The following is a 19,963-nucleotide window of genomic DNA, read 5'->3' as shown; positions in this document are numbered from 1 at the left end:
TCACTTTATATCCTTTTAAGTAAAAGCAGCCACCCCAGTTTGAGATAGCTCAAGCTGACCTCCATTTCTGTGCCCTTTTAAAAAAATCTGGTTGCCCCCGACAAGCAGCCAAAATCGGTATTGACTGCCACATCCTTCAGCGACACCCAGCACCGTACCGAGTCACTCAGGGACATTCACCAGTTTGTTGAGGTTTCTCTGACAGACATGATTGAATAGTTAAGGTTCTGACATGAAAGAGGAGTAATGGAAGTCACTGTGAAAACATATTGGCATTTTTCATTCCAAGACTAGAATATAATAATCCATATTTGACATTTGTAACCTAGTCAATTAAGACATCTTGGTGTGAAAACAAAGGGGACATCTATAATACTTTCTACAATAAAGATAAAAAAATTTTTTAAAAGACATGTGGTGTGATGGAAAATGCCTGTAACAACAAAAGTAACCAACCAGTTGCTTAAACAATTAAGAATTTTTGGCTCACCTAACTCCAGAGTCCAGAATCAAATTTGGCTTAGGCACAGTTGGATTAGTTTTCTTCTCAGCTCTGCCCTACACATGTTGACTAAACCTAAAGCAGATTCTGCCAAACTGGCTGCATACCACACCATGCAGTGAGGGGGACATAGCTGCTCATGATGGTCAAAATAAGGTTCCCACTTCACTCTGACTAGTCTAACTTGAGTAATGAGCACATCCCTTGGATTATATATAGTGACTGCATTAGACCAATTAACGGCCACCCCTGGAGCTGGGAGTAGGGTCAATACCCAAATAACTACCACACATTGAGAGGTTAAATGGATATTACAGGGACATCAATGTACCTCTACTCATTGTCTCAGCCCACGCGAAAACAGCAGAAAGGAGCATTGCTTTTTTTTTTACTGATTTTTTTTTAGAGGGGGCGGGGCGGGGGGGGGCGGAGAATCATCAATCAGCTGCCTCCTGCATGCCTCCTACTGGGGATTTGGTCTGCAACCCGAGCTTGCACCCTGATGGAATCAATGGGCAACTCTTCAGTGCACAGGAAGTGGCCCAAATAACTGAGTCACACAGGCCAGGGCACATTTGTATTGTATTGTAAATATAGCTACTTTATTAAAAAGCAAGATCCTTTACAAATAATTTTAAAGTATCTTTAAATTTTAATGTACTGTTACGACCACTTTTGGTATAAGTACTCCAATTTATATTATTGAGACTTTAGGAAATCAAGCTTCAATTTGCAGCCATTATTCAGAAACTAATGAATTGGGGTTACCTTTCCCTGCAAAGTATTATCTTACAGCCTTGAGCTATTCAGGAGCTGAATAGGCCATTTTCTAAGCGAAGTCTGTTTTTTGTACACTTTCAACTTGTTTCGGAGATAATTTCTCAAGCTCCTTGGTGATAATATACAGGAAATGTCAATCGTTATCAAAAACTTAATCCCAATGTCGGCGTAATAAAACTAGAGCCAGAAACATGGGCTGGAGAAGAGATGGAGAGAGAAATCAGTTGCAAACAATTCAACATTAACTTATTTATATTGTTGAGAATGGATGCATTTAGTACCATTTTTAGGTTACATGAGCACTTCATTCTACATGTTTTATTTATTGGTTAACAAGAAGACACCACATAAGTTGTTACTTTTAAATCAGTAGTCCTATCAAAAACAAAAGGCCAACAGAAAGACGCGCTGTTTGTGCTCCATTGTTTCTGAATGTGGATAAGCTCTGAAGCTAAACATCACACACTCCACTTGAGGGATGTAGTCTGAAGATTGTTGTCATAAATTAGTATGACTACCTAGTTAGTATTCAGGATTTTGAAAAATCACTGCATTGCACAATAGAATAATAAACTACCCAATAGTGCAGCCACTTGAAAATAAACACAGAGGGGCAGGAGCATAGTAACTTTACAGTGAATCAGAGAAACTGGGAGTTGGAGTGCTACATACTGCAGAGGCTCAGAGTTTCCAAAAACTTCTGTGAGTGATGAGGTACAGATGCATAAGTCATGCATGCAGAGAAGACTTCATTTATATTGCTAAGTCTGCACTGTATCCACACGTAGCTGAATAAACTGAACTGAACACAGACTGTTGAGTTCCAAGGTTTCTTTCTATATTTCTGGATTGTTTTAACTATGAATTCCAAAGACACATGCATTGTTGAGCAATGCGGGGGGGGGCGGGGGGGGGCGGGGTTCGTTGTGAAAGGGTGATTTTTGAAGATAGGAAAATATACTACACAGAATGATGGCTCTTATTTTTACTCATCCTTATGGTATAAGTAAAAGATGATTATGTTAAAATTATGGTGAGGTAATTATTTCATTCACTGCTTAATGACTGAAATGGCTATGTCATTGTATTTGCAAAATATTAGAAAATTTAAAATCTGTGTGTTCTCTTGTTTTGGCCTATTTTCAACACAAATTCCTACAGCAAATAGATTTATCTTTTTGGGACCAAAATGCTAGTTTAAGGACTTCAAATAACTTCTTCTAAGGTAATCAATCTGTAAGTTTCTAAAGGTCACTAAACCTTTTACCCAAATATTAGTGAAATTAATACCATTCATCTTTGTAAATATCAAGATATGATCTACTTATTTTAGAAAACTAATTAACACAAAACTCAGGTCAACTGTAACCAGACTGGCATACTTAAACTTTTGATCTCTGAAGTCAGAATATTATAAAATGAAATAAGGAACTCTGTCATTTCGGGTCAATTTGGGGAGGAAACGGCTAAAATCATAACTTGATAACTAACACCAATGATTAATTGCTTTTTCAACATGTGGATTATCTTGGTGCCAAAAATTATGGAACAATTGCCTAACAAATTGGAGAGTCCCTGATGTCAGTACTCATATTTTCTTTGGATTATGCTAAGCAATTATGCTAAACTTTCTAATGACTGAGTAAAATGGTATTGTGCCTTGGGGCACATTTTGATGAACTACAGGTGTACTTTTTATAACCTAAGAGGCATATGCAAAAAGAAGTATATTGTCTAGAATAGAGCTCTGTGACCATTATGTTAGATTTTAGAGGATTACAAATATCTGTCACGTAACTACAAATATGTTTACCATTAATAGTCATTACTTTAAGCTACTTACCTTCCTGAAAAATTAACTGGCATAAGTGCATCTCCAAATACATGTTTAATTTAAATGATTTCTTTTTCTTCCTAGAATTTGCTACTTTATATTCTGACCTCATATTCAATTCAATTCATAATTTTTATTATTGATGATATTAAATAAGTCCCTTAAAACATATATGTGTTTACCTTTAATCTTTTACTTCAATTCCTATGTAATCCATCTATCATTTCTTGCATGTGTTGCCAGTATACTTAAGGCTATTACCTGAAGATTCTGGGCTTAAGTAAAGTAACAAAAATTAGACTAAAAAAGAAATTAACTTATGTTCTTATATATGAGGACATACCATATTGAGTAATTACAACCATCTGAAATGTTCTATAGCTTCAGAGATGTTAATGTGATATGACCACTGATGTCAGAATTACACATGAATGCTACTTTTTAGAGGAGGTTATTTTTAAACTTTCTAACTAGTCTTAATAGTTAAGGTAAAATATGTTATCACTTAAAAGTAAGGAAGCATGAACTATTGAAATGGTAATTTATTTAGACAGACATTAATACTATGGACTTTTAATTATCTCAAGGTCTAAAAATAATTTATTAACAAGCCCTTTACCTATTTCAGTAAAGAGCAAAACTGAAAAAGAGTTATGTTAAATATGAGATTTTGAAGCACAAGTAGAAATTATATTTTCTAATTCTTATGCTCCAGCTACCAGATTTCTAAGTGCATCTTTGAAAATACTATATTCATCACAATAATATAACATTACAAGAACATTACATTTAATCAAAAAATTTTTTTAATATATTTTTTTTATTTTTTAATATATTTTTTATTGATTAAGATATTACATATGTGTCCTTGTCCCCACGTTACCCTCTACCCCCCCCCCCCGCTCATGCCCTCACCCCCCCGTTGTCCATGTCCATTGATTAGGCCTATATGCTTGCATATAAGTCCTTTGGTTGATCTCTCCCCCTTACCCCCACCCTCCTCTACCCTCCCTCCAGGGCCCGAGAGTCCAATCAATGCCTCTCCGTCTCTGGATCAGTCCTTGTTCATCAGCTTATGTTGTTCATTATATTCCACAAATGAGTGAGATCATGTGGTATTTATCCGCTCTCCAGTTCCATCCATGCTGTGGCAAATGGTAAGAGTTCCTTTTTCTTCTTCTTCCTCTTCTTAAAGAATACCTTTCAGCATTTCATATAATGCTGGTTTGGTGGTGATGAACTCCTTTAGCTTTTTCTTATCTGTGAAGCTCTTTATCTGACCTTCTATTCTGAATGATAGCTTTGCTGGATAAAGTAATCTTGGTTGCAGGTTCTTGCTATTCATCACTTTGAATATTTCTTGCCACTCTCTTCTGGCCTGCATGGTTTCTGTTGAGAAATCAGCTGACAGTCGTATGGGTACTCCCTTGTAGGTAACTGACTGTCTTTCTCTTGCTGCTTTTAAGATTCTCTCTTTGTCTTTTGCCCTTGGCATTTTAATGATGATGTGTCTTGGTGTGGTCCTCTTTGGATTCCTTTTGTTTGGGGTTCTCTGCGCTTCCTGGACTTGTAAGTCCATTTCTTTCACCAGGTAGGGGAAGTTTTCTGTCATTATTTCTTCAAAAAGGTTTTCAATATCTTGCCCTCTCTCTCCTTCTGGTACCCCTATAATTTTGATGTTGGTACGCTTGAAGTTGTCCCAGAGGTTCCTTACACTATCTTCATATTTTTGGAATCTCTTTTCTTTTTTCTTTTTCGGTTGGGTATTTTTTGTTTCTTTGTATTTCAAATCTTTGACTTGATTCTTGGGATCCTCTTGTCAGCTGTTGGATCTCTGTAAATTATTCTTTATTTCAGTCAGTGTATGCTTAATTTCTAGTTGGTCCTTTTTCATGTCCTCCATGGTCTCACTATACTTATTGAGGGATTCATTAAATTTATCGGCGGTTTCCATAAAATTCTTGAAAAACCTTATAAACGCGGCCTTGAACTCTATATCCAGTCATTTGCTTTCCTCCATTTCTGCCATTTGTGACCTGTTTCTTTGTCTCCGCATTTTGGCAGCTTCCCTGTGTTGATAGAGTGGCCCTGCGCGCCAGGTGTCCTGTAGGGCCCAGTAGCTCAGCCTCCCCAGTTACCTGGGGTGGACACTCTTGGTGCACTCTTGGTGCCTTGGTTGTTGTAGAATCACTGGGAGGAATTGACCTCCAGGCCAATTGGCTGTGAGAATCAGCTGTGTCTAAAGTGGGAGAACTGTGCTGAAGACACCCTTCTGGGGCAAGACTTGCTTCAGTGGGGCTTTGGTGCTCACTGAGTCTGCTCCCTGAGTGTGTCCCTTATGGATCTGAGGAGTTGCAATCTGGATGGTCCCCCTCTGACCACTGGGTACAGTGGCTCCTGGATCTAAGGAGGTGCTAATTCAGCCTCTGCCTGAGGCCACACAGCAGGAGCCACGAAGAGGCTCAGCTGTGAAGCAATGCAAGCCGCTGCGGGGCCTTGGGCCTTCTCTTGGAAGTTCCGGGTCTGCCTGGCTCGGCTGCAGTTAGGTACATTCACATGCAAAAGCCTCTGCCGCAGCCTGGGTGGGGCGGGGTCTCAGGGAATCCAAGGGCGGATCAAGGAGCTATGGCTGATTCTCCGCCCGGAGTCGCGGGTCTCAGTGACCCGCTAATTGCTGCAAGCACCTCTGGGGGAAAGCCGCCTTCAAGTTCGCCCGCTGCCGGACAGACCAGCTTCTCCCCGTATGAGTCCTGGGTCCCCAGAGACTTCCCAGAACCAGAGTTCAGAGCAGTCGGGAGCTTGTGATTCAAAAAGACAGCCGCGTCCTCAGGTGCCACCCCCTTTCCGCCCGCCCGCGCGAGCCGCCGTACCTCTGCACTTGTACCTCTTCACTTCACCTCTGCAGCTCCTCTGGCTCTCAGCGTGCTTTTCTTTCCTTCTAGTTGTAGAATTTACACTCAGCCAGCCTTCCTGTTGTTCTGGATGATGTTTGCTCTGTCCTTTGCGGTAATTTTCAATTGTTGTGAGAGGCGGCAATTTCCCGGTGTTTACCTATGCCGCCATCTTAGTTTCCATCCAATATATTTTTATTGATTTCAGAGAGAAAGGGAGCAGGAATCCAGATTTCTCACTGTGGCCTAAGGGCTGATCCGGCTCTAACTTGCCTCTCATTCTATTCTCCCCCTCCTCACTTTGCTTCTCCCCACTGTCATCTCGGTCCTTATGCTCATCCAGTTCTGTCCCTTCTCCAAGCCCTCAGACTGGCCACTTCCTGGGCCTGGCACACTTCCTCATGGGCTTGCACCAGCCTGGCTCGTTCTTCAAGTCTCAGCTCATATTCTGCTCCTCACAGAGGCGTTGCCTGTCTTCCTCATCTCAAGGAAACACCTTTCCTTCCTTCCTTCCCACTTCTACACCCAGTGTCGCTCTATTTTCTTCACAGAATGTACCGTAATCAGAAATTCTCTTGGCCATTGATATATTTACTTTTTCACTGTCTCCTTATACTAGAACTTAAGCTCCATATGGGGTGGGGCCTTAGTCTAATTTCTGCATTCCCCAGCACTTTATTAGGCATACTAGGCACTTGGTAAATGTTTACTCAATGAAAAATAAATGCAATGGGCATTTATTCTATTTGTTTTGGGGAACGGGGGGTTTGTTTGTTTAATATATTTTTATTGATTTCAGAGAAGAAGAGAGAGGGAGATAGAAACATCAATGATGAAAGAGAATCGTTGATCAGCTGCCTCCTGCATGCCCCACTGGGGATTAATCCCACAACCCAGGTATGTGCCCTGATGGGAAATCGAACTCTGGTTTATAGGTTGATGCTCAATCACTGAGCAACACCAGCCTGGCTCTATTCGTTTATAAGAAACATTAACAATATGTGTTTTTAGAATGACATGATTAAATGTGTTCATGCCTTTTCATAGGAAACTGACTTTTCTTGTACTGTAAGATCATTATAAAATGAATATCTATTCCTAAACTTAATAGATTCAAAAGAAGAGTGAAGAAAGGTTTTTATCATTTTTTTTTTCAATCACAGATCACTATTGCAGAAATATGCAAAAGACCACACAATAATAAAAAAGCACCAGCCATTTTCAAAAACAAGCATGGAGTGAAACTGTTTTCAAACAAGCTGACCAAAAAAAAAAACCTGACAAGAGCCAAAAAAAATAAAGCAATTAGATACAGGTATACAGATATACAAGATGTTTTCACTGATTTTAACAAGTTATTTGAAAGATGTGAGAATAGAGTATATTACATTGCTGAGTTTCACTCTCTGCTTCAATCCATCACCAACTAATTAAACTTTTGCTGAACTTATTATTGGCCTGATAAACTTAAGCAAAATCTTGGATTTTTCTTAGACAGAGGTTCCCCACCCCTGGTTCCTAAGACAATTAAGCAATGAACTGTTCCTGAAACCTAATCTAAACTTTTTCTGAAATTTTAAGACCCTTTCTTGCAAATGCTCCATGAAAAACTCAAACCCAAATTAAAGTGTTAGACTCTATTGACAATAGATGTTTCAGAAATAAAGATTAAAACATTATTTAAATTAGAAATCAGTGACAATGTTTGTAAAAATACTTTTCAGAAAACATTTTTACTCTAAGATATATTAACTGTATAATATAAATATGACTTTAAGGTAATGAAACTAATTTTCAGCTTAGATCCCGTAATTTACAGTCACATCTCATACATGTTATATTTATTACAATTTTATTCCCTAGTGGAAGGTGGAAGTGAACCATTTTGGGAAAAAGTTTATGTACATTAAACATAATAGAATTTTTAAAATAGAACTTGAAAAAGTTTGGACATTAAAGTTAACAAAACATTAAAAAATAGAACTTGACAAAGTCCTTCACATCCATTCTTAGGTAGTGACGGGGGCAGTAGAGGGACAGCTACATTGCAACGTTTCTGAGGTTAAGTGGACTTGAGTTGGTGACTGAATGGGGGTACTAGTAAATGAGAGAGTACTGGATATGGATTTTGGGCTCTGCTTTGGGTAGTGGATGGACTGTGAGAAAGACAGAAACTAAAGAAGGCAGATCAGATTTGTGCAGTATAGAAATGAGCTGAGTTTTTGACAGGTTCACTTTCTATTGCTTCTATAAATTCATATCCAGATGGAATGAATGTCTAGCAGCTAGCTGGATGGATATGTTTGGAACTCAGGAGAAATACTTTGTTTTGTTTTATATATAACCTATGTAATAACATTTTTGTCTTTAAAAATGACCTACATTAGTTAATAAGTTAATTTTTTCAAAAATTATTTATTATTGGTGTACACCATGGCATTAGAAGGCCATCAAGCTCTCAATTAAATGATCATCCCCAAGTTACAGAAATCAAGATTAATACCTTGAAAGGAAACTTGCTCCTCCTAAGTCAAAGAACATCCTTTGTACTGGTGCTACAGCTTACAGCTTCTATAAATGGATACTTGTTAAGAAATCATTCACTTGTTTTCCAAATTTTTAAGTAAACCTTCCCTTCTTAAATAAATTTTTCATTGCTCCCTGTAAAATATATATATAGTCAATAATTCAGAGAGGAAGGGAGAGGGAGAGGGAGATAGAAACATCAATGAGGAGAGAGAATCATTGATCAGCTGCTTCCTGCATGTCCCATTGGGGATCAAGCCTACAACTCAGGTATGTCCCCTGACCAGGAATCTAACCATGACCTCCTGGTTCATAGGTCAATGCTCAACCACTGAGCCATGCCGGCCAGGCTATTTATTGCTGTATAACAAATTATCCCCAAAACTTAGTGGCTTAAAACAACACATTGATTATTTCACAGATTTTGTGGGCCAGGTATTTGGGTCCTCTGCTTCAGGGTCTCTCATAAAGCTGCAATCAAGATGTTGGCCAGGAATGAGGTCTCATCTGAAAGTTCAACTGAGGATGGATCAACTTCCAAGATTAAACAATAGTTTTTGGCATTTAGTTTCTTGTGGGACTGAGGCTCTCAGTTCCTCATTACTTGTTGGCTGGAGACCATCCTCAGTTCCTTGCTAAGCAATACTCTCCTAAATGACAGCTTGCTCTATCTGAAAGGCGCGCCGCCCTCCTCTCCGGGCGGTGCGGGAGGAGAAGTCCAGCCGCTGGGCTCTGGAACCCCTCCGTGCCCGCCGTAGGGCCTGGCCTCCCCGGAGCGGGTCCGAGTGTCTGGACTGGCTGCGCGGCCGGCGGCGGGCCGAGGGGTGGGGCCGAGCGGCAACTGACCGGGGAGGTCGTGGGAACCGGAAGGTCTCGCCGCCTGGCTCTTTCTTCCCTTCCCCCGTGGTCAGCTCCCCACTTGCCCACACTGGGGCCGGGGGTCCATGGGGCCCTCGGGGCCCGGTCGGAGGGGCCGGGGCCTGCGTGGGCCGGCCGCCGGGCCCCATGAGGCACGGCCTGGCCGCGCTGCTGGCGGCCTCGGGCAACGACTCCCTGGCCCACAGCGGGAGCCCAGCGCGGGCCGCCACCCACCCGCTGCCCCCAGACCGGACCCACACGGCAGCGGCGGCGGCGGAGCGGGGCGCGTGCCCTAGCCCGAGGAGACGGAGGAGGAGGCGATCACCGGTGCCCCAAGGACGAGACGGAGGACGTGGACTTCCTGTCTGGGCTGGAACTGGTCGATCTGCTGGACCCCCGGCGATCGGACTAGCCCCTGGAGCCCGGGCTCGGCTCGCCCTGCAGGGGCGAGGACTGCACCCTCCATCTTGCCTTGGGTCCTCCATTTTTGGACAGAGCCATGTGCTTCTTCCCGGAAGAAGTCTCTGCTAGCCACACCCAGGATTTCTCTGGACTAACCAATAATAAGGGAAGTGCACGCCATCACTATGACCACATCCTGTGTAATGAGACACCGACTCGCGCCTGGCCAATCGGCGGGGCCCACAGTCCCCTCTCCTGCCCTTACTCCACCCCCCTATAAAACCCCCTGTCCCATCAGGCCTCGCTCTCTCAGCCACTGGGCTTGCCGTTGTGTCGGTGAGTCTGGTGAACAGGGAGCGCAAGCTAGCTTGAATTAAAGGACTCTTTGCTTTTGCATCGGACTGGCTGGCTCCCTGGGCTCTTGGGAATCTTGAAATCTGGGCACAACAATTGGGGGCTCGCCCGGGATTCCCAATACCATCGAGGGACCCCCAATCCGAAGAGTCTGACTGACCATGGTAGGTGTGTGTCGTTGTGTGTTCTGTTCTGTGTGAGCTCGTTTCTGGAATCTGTAATTGCCTGAGGGGTCTAGGCGGATGCGCCCGAGAAAGACCACAGGAGGGGGAGAGTTGGAAGACGTTCCGCCCCCCCAGGAGGGATGGATATGCCCCTTACGAGGGATGGGTATGCCCCTCGCGGATTTGAGATGATGCGGGTCGCTCCCGCTGGTTTGGCATAAGGCCATTGTCTAGCTTTCGGGTTTGGCTTCCATGGAATTGGAAGCCTGTTTTGGTTCTGCTTCCATGGAGTTGGAAGACTGTATTTTTGGGCCCATTTGTTGTTTGTGTTTGTGTCTTTTCGGTTTTATTTTGTGGACTTACTGGACAGACATTATGGGACAGACTCAAACTACTCCTTTAAGCATTATGGTCGATCATTTTAGAGAGGTAAGGGAAAGAGCCAGCGACCTCAGTGTGGAGGTTCGGAAAGACCGGTGGCAGACTTTTTGTTCCAGGGAGCAGCCGACTTTTGATGTCGGGTGGCCGCCGGAGGGGACTTTCAACCTCCCCACCATCCGCCGGGTCAGGGATGTCGTCTCCCAACTTAGGGGGGGACATCCTGGTCAACTTTCTTACATTGTTACTTGGCAGGACCTCGTGGAAGACCCGCCATCTTGGCTCAGGCCCTTCCTACCTCCACGTCCTCCTGGGCCGAAGCCCATTCTTGCCTTGCAGAGAACAGAAAAGGAGGAGAAAAAGAAGAATCTCACCCAGCCTTCGGCCCCCCCCACCCTATCCTGCAAGGGGGGACTGAAGAAGAACTAATCTTTCCTCCCCCATATAGCCCACGGTGGGGCGATCCTTCCACGCCAGGAGTGGCTGGGGGCGGAGTTCTGGGAGTGGCCACGGTGGGAGGCCCGCCTCTCACCCAGCAGAGGGCTCAGCGGGAACTGTCTGCCGCAGCACCCGACTCCACTATCAAGACCCTGCCCTTACAGGCCGCTGGACCCCCGGATGCAGATGGCAACCAGCCCCATCATTATTGGCCTTTCTCAACATGCGATCTCTATAACTGGAAGGCACAAAACCCTAAGTTTTCTGAGAAACTGGGGGGGCTTATTGACTTGCTAGATTCTGTTCTTTTCACCCATCAGCCCACATGGGACGACTGTCAGCAGCTTTTACAGGTTCTGTTCACAACGGAAGAGAGAGAAAGGATCCTCAAAGAGGCCTGGAAAGTGGTTCCAGGCGTGGACGGAAACCCAACTGCCAACCAGGTCCAGATAGATGTCTCTTTTCCCTTAACTAGGCCTGAATGGGATTTCAACATGGCAGAAGGTAAGGAGAGGCTTTCGGTCTACCGTCAGACCCTAATGAGGGGTCTCAGAATGGCTGCTAGAAAGCCAACTAATTTGGCCAAGGTGGGGAATGTTCAGCAGGAAAGGAATGAGTCTCCAGCTGCCTTTTTAGAACGGATCAAGGAGGCTTACCGCACCTACACCCCCATGAATCCAGAAGCTCCTGAAAACAAGGCAGCTGTGATCATAAGCTTTGTAAACCAATCGGCCGCGGATATTAAAAGGAAACTACAAAAAGTAGATAGGTTGGGAAAGAAGAGTTTACAGGATTTACTGGCAGTGGCAGAGAAGGTATACAATAACCGAGAGTCTCCAGAAGACAGGCAGGCTTGCGACGTGGCTACCACTAGCAGTAGGCAAGCTCGGGACCTGGCTAGGGTCCTGTTGGCTACGACCATGGACTCCTCCAAGGAGCGAGACCGTCGCCTCCGACAGCTTGCAAGCAATAAAGGAAGAGGTAAGCAGACCACCCGAGAGGGGAGGCGGGGTCTACAGAAGGATCAATGTAGGTTTTGCATGGACATAGGGCACTGGGCTCGAGAATGTCCGAAGAAGGCCGGTGAGAAGGGAGACAGGATTGACCGAGTTAAGGTCTTAGAGCTGGGTGAACTGAGTGATTAGGGGAGTCAGGGTTCGGACCCCCTCCCCGAGCCCAGGATAACTCTCAGAGTGGAGGGGACTCCTGTTAACTTCCTTGTTGACACTGGGGCACAACATTCGGTCCTCCGCACCCCGCAAGGAAAACTGGCGAACAAAAAGTCCTGGGTGCAAGGGGCAACTGGTATGAGCCAGTATTCATGGACTACCCGAAGGACAGTAGATTTAGGAACGGGCCAGGTATCCCACTCTTTCATGGTAATACCGGAATGCCCCTACCCACTATTGGGACGGGACCTACTGGAGCTCAAATAACTTTCAGACGAGGGGGGCCTCAGGTCACCGATGGGGAGGGCCGCCCCATTCAGGTCCTGACCATGAGGCTAGAGGATGAGTATCACCTCTACCAGAAGGCTTCCCCAGTAGAGGGCAGTATGGACAAATGGCTACAAGAATTCCCAACAGCTTGGGCAGAGACAGGAGGGGTGGGGCTAGCCGCCCACAGGGCCCCAGTCCTGGTAGAACTAAAACCAGGAGAAGGTCCGGTAAGAATCAAGCAGTACCCCATGCCTCAGGAGGCACGGAAGGGAATTCAGCCTCATATCAGGAGACTGAAGAGCTTGGGGGTGTTAGTTCCCTGCCAGGCTGCGTGGAACACTCCCCTACTGCCACTTAAAAAGCCCCAGACAAACGACTACAGGCCAGTACAGGACCTCCGAGAAGTAAATAAAAGAGTTATGGACATACACCCAACAGTCCCAAACCCGTACACTCTCTTGAGCTCCTTGGCGCCCTCTAAAGTCTGGTACACGGTATTAGATCTGAAAGATGCCTTCTTCAGTCTACCGCTAGCACCTCAAAGTCAGCCCCTTTTCGCCTTCGAGTGGCATGACCCAGAGGAGGGCTTCAGTGGACAGCTGACTTGGACACGCCTACCCCAGGGGTTCAAAAACTTGCCCACCATCTTCGACGAGGCGCTGCACAAGGACCTGGGTGAGTACAGAATGGAACACCCCAACCTCACCCTCCTCCAGTACGTAGATGACATCCTGATTGCTGGCGACACAGCCAAGGACTGTGAGCTGGGGACCCAAGATCTATTGGCCACCCTGGGGGCCTTAGTGTACCGGGCATCCGCAAGGAAGGCTCAGTTATGCTGAGAAAGGGTGAGTTACCTGGGATACATCCTAGAGGGCGGGCAGCGGCGGTTATCAGATGCCAGAAAAGAGACTGTTTTGAAAATCCCTACTCCTCCCACCTCTCGAAGAGAAGTAAGGGAATTCCTAGGATCGGCCGGCTACTGCCGCCTCTGGATACCGGGTTTCGCCGAAATCGCCAGGCCCCTATATGAAGTTACCAAAGAGGGAAGGGCGTTTGACTGGACTGAGAAAGATGAAGCTGCCTTTAGGCAGTTAAAGAAGGCCCTTCTAGATGCTCCAGCCCTGGGCCTGCCAGATATTACGAAGCCCTTTCACCTCTTTGTAGATGAACACAAGAGATAGTGAAAGGGGTCTTGACTCAAGCTTTAGGCCCCTGGAGCCGCCCAGTGGCTTATTTGTCCAAGAAGTTAGATCCTGTAGCTGCCTGCTGGCCACCGTGCTTGAGAATTATCGCGGCAACAGCGCTCTTAGTCAAAGACGCTGACAAACTGACCCTGGGGCAGGAAATCTGGATTACAACCCCACATGCCATTGAGGGAGTCCTGAAGCAGCCTCCTGACAGATGGATGAGTATCACATGTATAACCCATTACCAGAGCCTCCTACTCAACCCTCCAAGAGTGCGGTTCCACCCCAGTGCGGCCCTCAATCCTGCTACTTTGCTGCCCGACCCTGACTTAGACGCCCCACTACATGACTGTGCGGGAATCCTAGAGCAAGTACATGGACTCCAGAAGTATTTGACCGACCAGCCCCTCCCTGATGCAGAGGCCACCTGGTTCACGGATGGGAGCAGCTTCGTGCGGGACGGGTGCAGGTACGCGGGTGCAGCGGTGGTCACTGACACGGACACTGTGTGGGCGGAGGCCCTGCCCTCCGGGACGTCAGCCCAGCGAGCAGAACTCATCGCCCTTACTAAGGCAAGGACACTGGGGGCTGGGAAGCGGCTTAACGTTTACGCAGACAGCCGTTATGCATTTGCTACAGCTCATGTCCACGGGGCAATCTATCAGGAGAGAGGGCTGCTGACAGCAGAGGGACGGACAATAAAAAATAAGCAGGAAATTCTCGATCTGCTTGCGGCCTTATGGCTTCCTGCCAAGTTAGCCATAATCCACTGCCAGGGACACCAGAAAGCCGATGACCCGGTAGCAAGAGGTAACCAAAAGGCTGACCAGGCTGCGAAGGCAGTAGCCCTTACCTCAGTCCCTACCATGGCCTTACAACTCCCAGACCCAGGAGACCCAGTCTTACCAGACCAGCCCAAGTACTCCCAGGAAGAATTGCAACGTATCAGAAAGCTCCCCAGAGCCCAGGAAATAAAGGGATGGTGGCATACACCAGAAGGGGAACTTATACTGCCAGACCAGCTCGGGGACACGGTATTAGAACATATGCACTGGTCCACTCACCTGGGAACCTGGAAAATGAAGGACTTAATCCGACATGCCGGGATCAAGATTCACCAGCAGAATACCAAGATAAATCAGGTTGTGTCTGCCTGCAAGACCTGTCAACTCACGAACACAAGAGTCGGATCAAATGAAAAAGGGACCAGGCTCAGAGGCACCAAACCGGGAGCACAATGGGAGGTCGACTTCACTGAAATTAAACCAGGGAAGTATGGTTATAAATATCTTTTAGTATTTATAGATACCTTCTCTGGCTGGGTAGAGGCATACCCAACCAAGCATGAAACGGCTCAGACGGTGGCCAAGAAGCTGCTGGAGACATCTTACCCAGGTATGGTTTTCCTGCTATGATAGGGTCCGACAACAGGCCAGCCTTTATTTCACAGGTAACACAGGTAGTAACCAGGGTTATTGGGGCAAATTGGAAATTAGATTGTGTTTATAGACCCCAGAGTTCAGGTCAGGTAGAAAGAATGAACAGAACTCTAAAAGAGACCCTTACCAAATTAACCATGGAGACTGGCAGGGACTGGGTGGCTCTCCTACCGTATGCCCTTTACCGGGTAAGGAACTCCCCATACACCCTGGGCTTTACTCCCTATGAAATCATGTTTGGCAGGCCACCCCCTATCATTCCTAACCTTAAAGCTGACCTTCTCGCTGAATTTGAAAATCAAGAACTATCTCTTTCCTTGAGAGGGCTTCAGAAGGCGCATGAGGACATTTGGCCGCGCCTCCGCGCCATCTACGAGGCCAGCCCAACCCCAACTCCTCATCAGCACAGACCAGGAGATTGGGTCTACGTCAGAAGGCACCGCCGGGAGACCCTAGAACCACGTTGGAAGGGTCCCTACACTGTGGTGCTGACGACCCCCACCGCTCTCAAGGTAGACGGCGTCCATCACACTCACGTCCGGTCAGCAGATCCATCCATGACCCGGAAAGACTTCATCACCAAATGGAGCATCGATCGAGATCAATGCAACCCGCTCAAGCTCAAGCTACGGCGTGCTCAACCTGCCTGATGCCGGTAACATGACTCGCGATCACTCCTGTCACCAGGAGCCCCCACAATACTGTGTAATACACTTAGATAATGCCTGCATCTTCATGGACATGGCTCCAAAGAGACAAGGACAATTTATGGGATCACATGTTTAGTAGCAGAAGATTTGGCTGCCTGAAGCGGCCATGATGTTTCATTGTATTGATATGTTATATTAACCTTTGATTCTTTTGCAGGTTTGAATGTATGTTGGCTGTCTTGGAAGGGAGCTGTGTGGGGTGACCCCCAAAAGTAAAGGGTGTCTAGCTGCCAAGAGGGCAGGTGCCCAACTGGGCAGGAAATGGTGCCCATCAGGTTTTGGTCTCTGTTGAGAGACAGCTAACAGTTGGCAGCCTGTAATACTGTCTTGCAGGCCTGAGTCACCATGCCCATGTCAGGGGTAGTAAAGCTGGAAAAAGCCTGTTTAGAATAGAAGGTCTGAGGCATGGTTATGCATAGAAAGAAGGTTTTATGCCAACAGTTACTGTTTTGTTTTAAATCCATGAAAAGGAATTAGCAAGGAAAGTCAGAAAATCTTAGAGTAGATCAGTATGTTCTTCTCCTTATGTAATTCCTCTGGAATCTGGCAATACGTGAAGGGATTTATTCCCTCCTGGGAAGGCACTTAAGCATTCTGTATTGCCAAGAGGATCCCAATTGTCTACAGCTGTTGTCTGAGCTCTCCGTTCAAGCTGGGTTTATGAAAAGCTGGTACCATGGATCTGTCTCTTGCCCAATGGCGTAAGCTGGGCCCTCTCTGGAGAAGAAACCTGGGTTTCCCAAGAGATGTGATCAATGCCAGGGCCCCGCCAGCAGGCGAGGGGAACCCAAGGCAGGTGCTGGGCATGGAGGCCATAGGGGCATAGGCTAACAAGGAGACAGAACTGAACCTCACATCACCCTACTTGGCCCAGAGATGGTTGGTAGTCAAAGACGGGTAAGACCCCACAGGGTGGGGCGACCTAAGACAGGCACAGCCGGGGGCCAGTAGGAGAGAACTTGGGGTTCAACAGAGGTGGGGCACAGATCCTCACCCCCCCAATGGTGCAGGGGCTTGAACACTCGCCCCTTCTGAGGAAGGTCTCCTGTCCCCATGGCTGCTTCTTGCTTCCCATGCCCAGCCCAGACTAGGAACCAAATAACAGAAGAGACTTGGTCCAGCTGAAAATGGTACCCAGAAAAACGAAGGCTTAGTTCAACAGACTCTAAATTTAAACCTAGCCTAACAAACAGGAATGCTTGAGCCTCCTATTAAATCTTGATTTGGTTTTTTTGATAACCATGGAGGAATTCTAAGAAGAAAAATCCTATTTCAATAGAAGTTGTTAAATCTAAAATAGTTTCTTTCACTTCCACCGGACCATTTGTTAAGCTTATAGGGATAGTTCAGTTGATAGTTTTGGTGGAATAGAAATGCAGTCCGTCTCATGATTGAGCCGGAAGTTCCAAGACAAGGGGGGAATGAAAGGCGCGCCGCCCGCCTCTCCGGGCGGTGCGGGAGGAGGAGTCCGGCCGCTGTGAGAGAAACACATTGATTGGTTGCCTCCTGTACACGCCCTGACCAGGGCCTGGGCCAGGGAGGAGCCTGCAACCAAGGTACATGCCCTTAACCAGAATTGAACCCGGAACCTTTCAGTCTGCAGGCTGACTCTCTATTCACTGAGCCAAACCAGCTAGGGCTCATTTAGACCATTTTAAAAGTCTGCCTACCGAATCGGGAGCGGGAGTCAGTCGGAGATGGGTCTGAAGAAACGCCAGCCTCCTCGCGGGGCCTGTGCCCTTTTCGCTGTCTCCTCTTAACACACAGCCAGCCCACAGCTGCACCCAGGCTTGCATGGTCCTCTAGGCAACCTGTTCCAGGCCAAAGAAGACTCAGAACCTCCGAAGGCTTCTTCTAGCTTTAAGACGACAAACGTGGCATCATCTTCCCAGCCAAAAAGAGTGAGTCCTAAGCTGGAACTTAGTCCACAGCAGATAGAGGAGCTACGCCAAGCTTTTGATCTCTTCGATACTGATGCAACTGGGACCATTGATTTTAAAGAGCTCAAGGTGGTGATGAGAGCAATGGGCTTTGAACCAAAGAAAGAAGAGATTATGAAGATGATAAGTGAAATTGATCCAGAAGGTGCCGGAAGCCGGTCCATCCTTACTGCTTGACACAGTCGCTGCAGGGAAGAAACATCTGCACAGCATATGTTTCAAGGGACCTGGCATATATGGCATACTGTTCTTAATATGTTTGCTCCCCTTCTTAGCACTATGTGTTTTAACCAAGGTCACCTCTCTGAGAAAGGTTGTTTCCCCAGGTGGGGATTTTTCCCTGGAGTTAGGGATTAACTAAGGAAGGGAATAAATTAGTAAAACCCCTTAACTAAGTGCCAGGCAGGTAGTTAATCACTTTAACTACGAACAATCACACTTAAGCTACATAATCTTTACTTAGGATAATCTCCTTCAGTTACTTCCTTGTAGCTTAACAGAACAATAGAGTAGTGACCTTGGAATGGAGATAACAAATGCCCTAACCTTTGGAATAGAATGGATAGGATTAAAATCAAATGGTATAAATACACATGTAACAGGAGAATAAAGAGAGAACCTGGCTGAAGAACCTGGCTGGAGAACCTGGCTAGGCTGCTGATCAACTGAACGCTGTCTCCATGTCATTCCTTCTTCGCCGACTCCATCCACACCTTTGGGAACCCCTGGACCTGCTGGGGTTGGACCCCAACAAGAAGGGACAGGAAAAATGAATTTCAATGACTTCTTGACTGTGATGACTCAAAAAATGTGTGAGAAAGATTCCAAAGAAGACATCCTGAAAGCTTTCAAGCTCTTCGATGATGATGAAACTGGGACCATATCATTCGACAATCTCAAATGTGTATCCAATGAGTTGGGTGAGAACATCACTGATGAGGAGCTGAAGGAAATGATTGATGAAGCTGATCGAGATGGAAGCAGGGAAGTCGATGAGGAAGATTTCCTGCGTATCATGAAAAAGACCAGCCTTTATTAAGAGTATTCTCTCCTGTTGCAAGCACACACAACTAGTTTTAGTGCCTGTTATTGTATGAAACCTGGTTTTTGAGAACAAAAGTGGTTTTTCCCCACTAACCTCCCTGTATACCTTTAGTAACAACCTCACATCCATTTTCAATTTTTGTAAGTGTTCTTTGACAATATAGTTCAGTGATGGCGAACCTATGACACGCGTGTCAGAGGTGACACACGAACTCATTTTTTTGGTTGATTTTTCTTTGTTAAATGGCATTTAAATATATAAAAAAATATCAAAAATATAAATCTTTGTTTTACTATGGTTGCAAATATAAAAAAATTTCTATATGTAACACGGCACTAGAGTTAAGTTAGGGTTTTTCAAAATGCTGACACCCCGAGCTCAAAAGGTTCGCCATCACTGATATAGTTCTTTGTGATGTGACCTGCTGCTTCCTTTAATTCTCCAAAACAGAACAAGAGCACATTAGTGCATTTACCCACTTGCCATTCTACCTTGTATTGCTTCACTCTTGTCATGCAGTCCCACATTTATGCCACCATAGAAAGACTTCTCAGGCAAACACATGTTGTAACTTTGTCACCACAAACAGCAGGCATCTCTACAATGGTTCTGGTTTTAACTGACACCTAAGTGCAGCTTTCTCTTTTAAAAAATACAGTGAACTCTCTCACATTTGGATGTCTTTTTCCTGTTTGTTTTGTCTTAAAATAAAGCTTTTCTTAGTTTGAAAAAAAAAAAAAGTCTGCCTACCATACTCACTTATATTTTATCAATCTACAACAGTGATGGCGAACCTTTTGAGCTCGGTGTGTCAGCATTTTGAAAAACCCTAACTTAACTCTGGTGCCGTGTCACATATAGAAATTTTTTGATATTTGCAACCATAGTAAAACAAAGATTTATATTTTTGATATTTATTTTATATATTTAAATGCCATTTAACAAAGAAAAAGCAACCAAAAAAATGAGTTCGCCTGTCACCTCTGACACGCATGTCATAGGTTCGCCATCACTGATCTACAAGGTCAACACAAAAAGAGGAGTTAACGCCAATAAAAGCTAATTTTTCTGTA

General features: G+C 45.5%; 1 protein-coding gene across 1 annotated transcript; it reads left to right on the top strand.

The window, feature by feature from the left end:
* Nucleotides 1–18,480: 18,480 nt before the first annotated feature.
* On the top strand, nt 18,481–19,132 carry LOC118670916 (centrin-2-like). The gene has a single exon (XM_036338441.1). The coding sequence runs from the start codon at nt 18,615–18,617 to the stop codon at nt 18,882–18,884; it is 270 nt and encodes an 89-aa protein (XP_036194334.1). The 5' UTR covers nt 18,481–18,614; the 3' UTR covers nt 18,885–19,132.
* The last annotated feature ends 831 nt before the right edge of the window (nt 19,133–19,963 follow it).

This window comes from Myotis myotis, unplaced genomic scaffold, assembly GCF_014108235.1.
Source record: "Myotis myotis isolate mMyoMyo1 unplaced genomic scaffold, mMyoMyo1.p scaffold_m19_p_16, whole genome shotgun sequence".
Lineage (NCBI taxonomy): Eukaryota > Metazoa > Chordata > Mammalia > Chiroptera > Vespertilionidae > Myotis > Myotis myotis.
This window is presented reverse-complemented; position numbering and strand designations above follow the sequence as displayed.

Coding starts and splice junctions, on each gene's coding strand:
- LOC118670916 (XM_036338441.1), top strand. CDS start 18,615: ATGAATTTCAATGACTTCTTGACTGTGATGACTCAAAAAATGTGTGAG.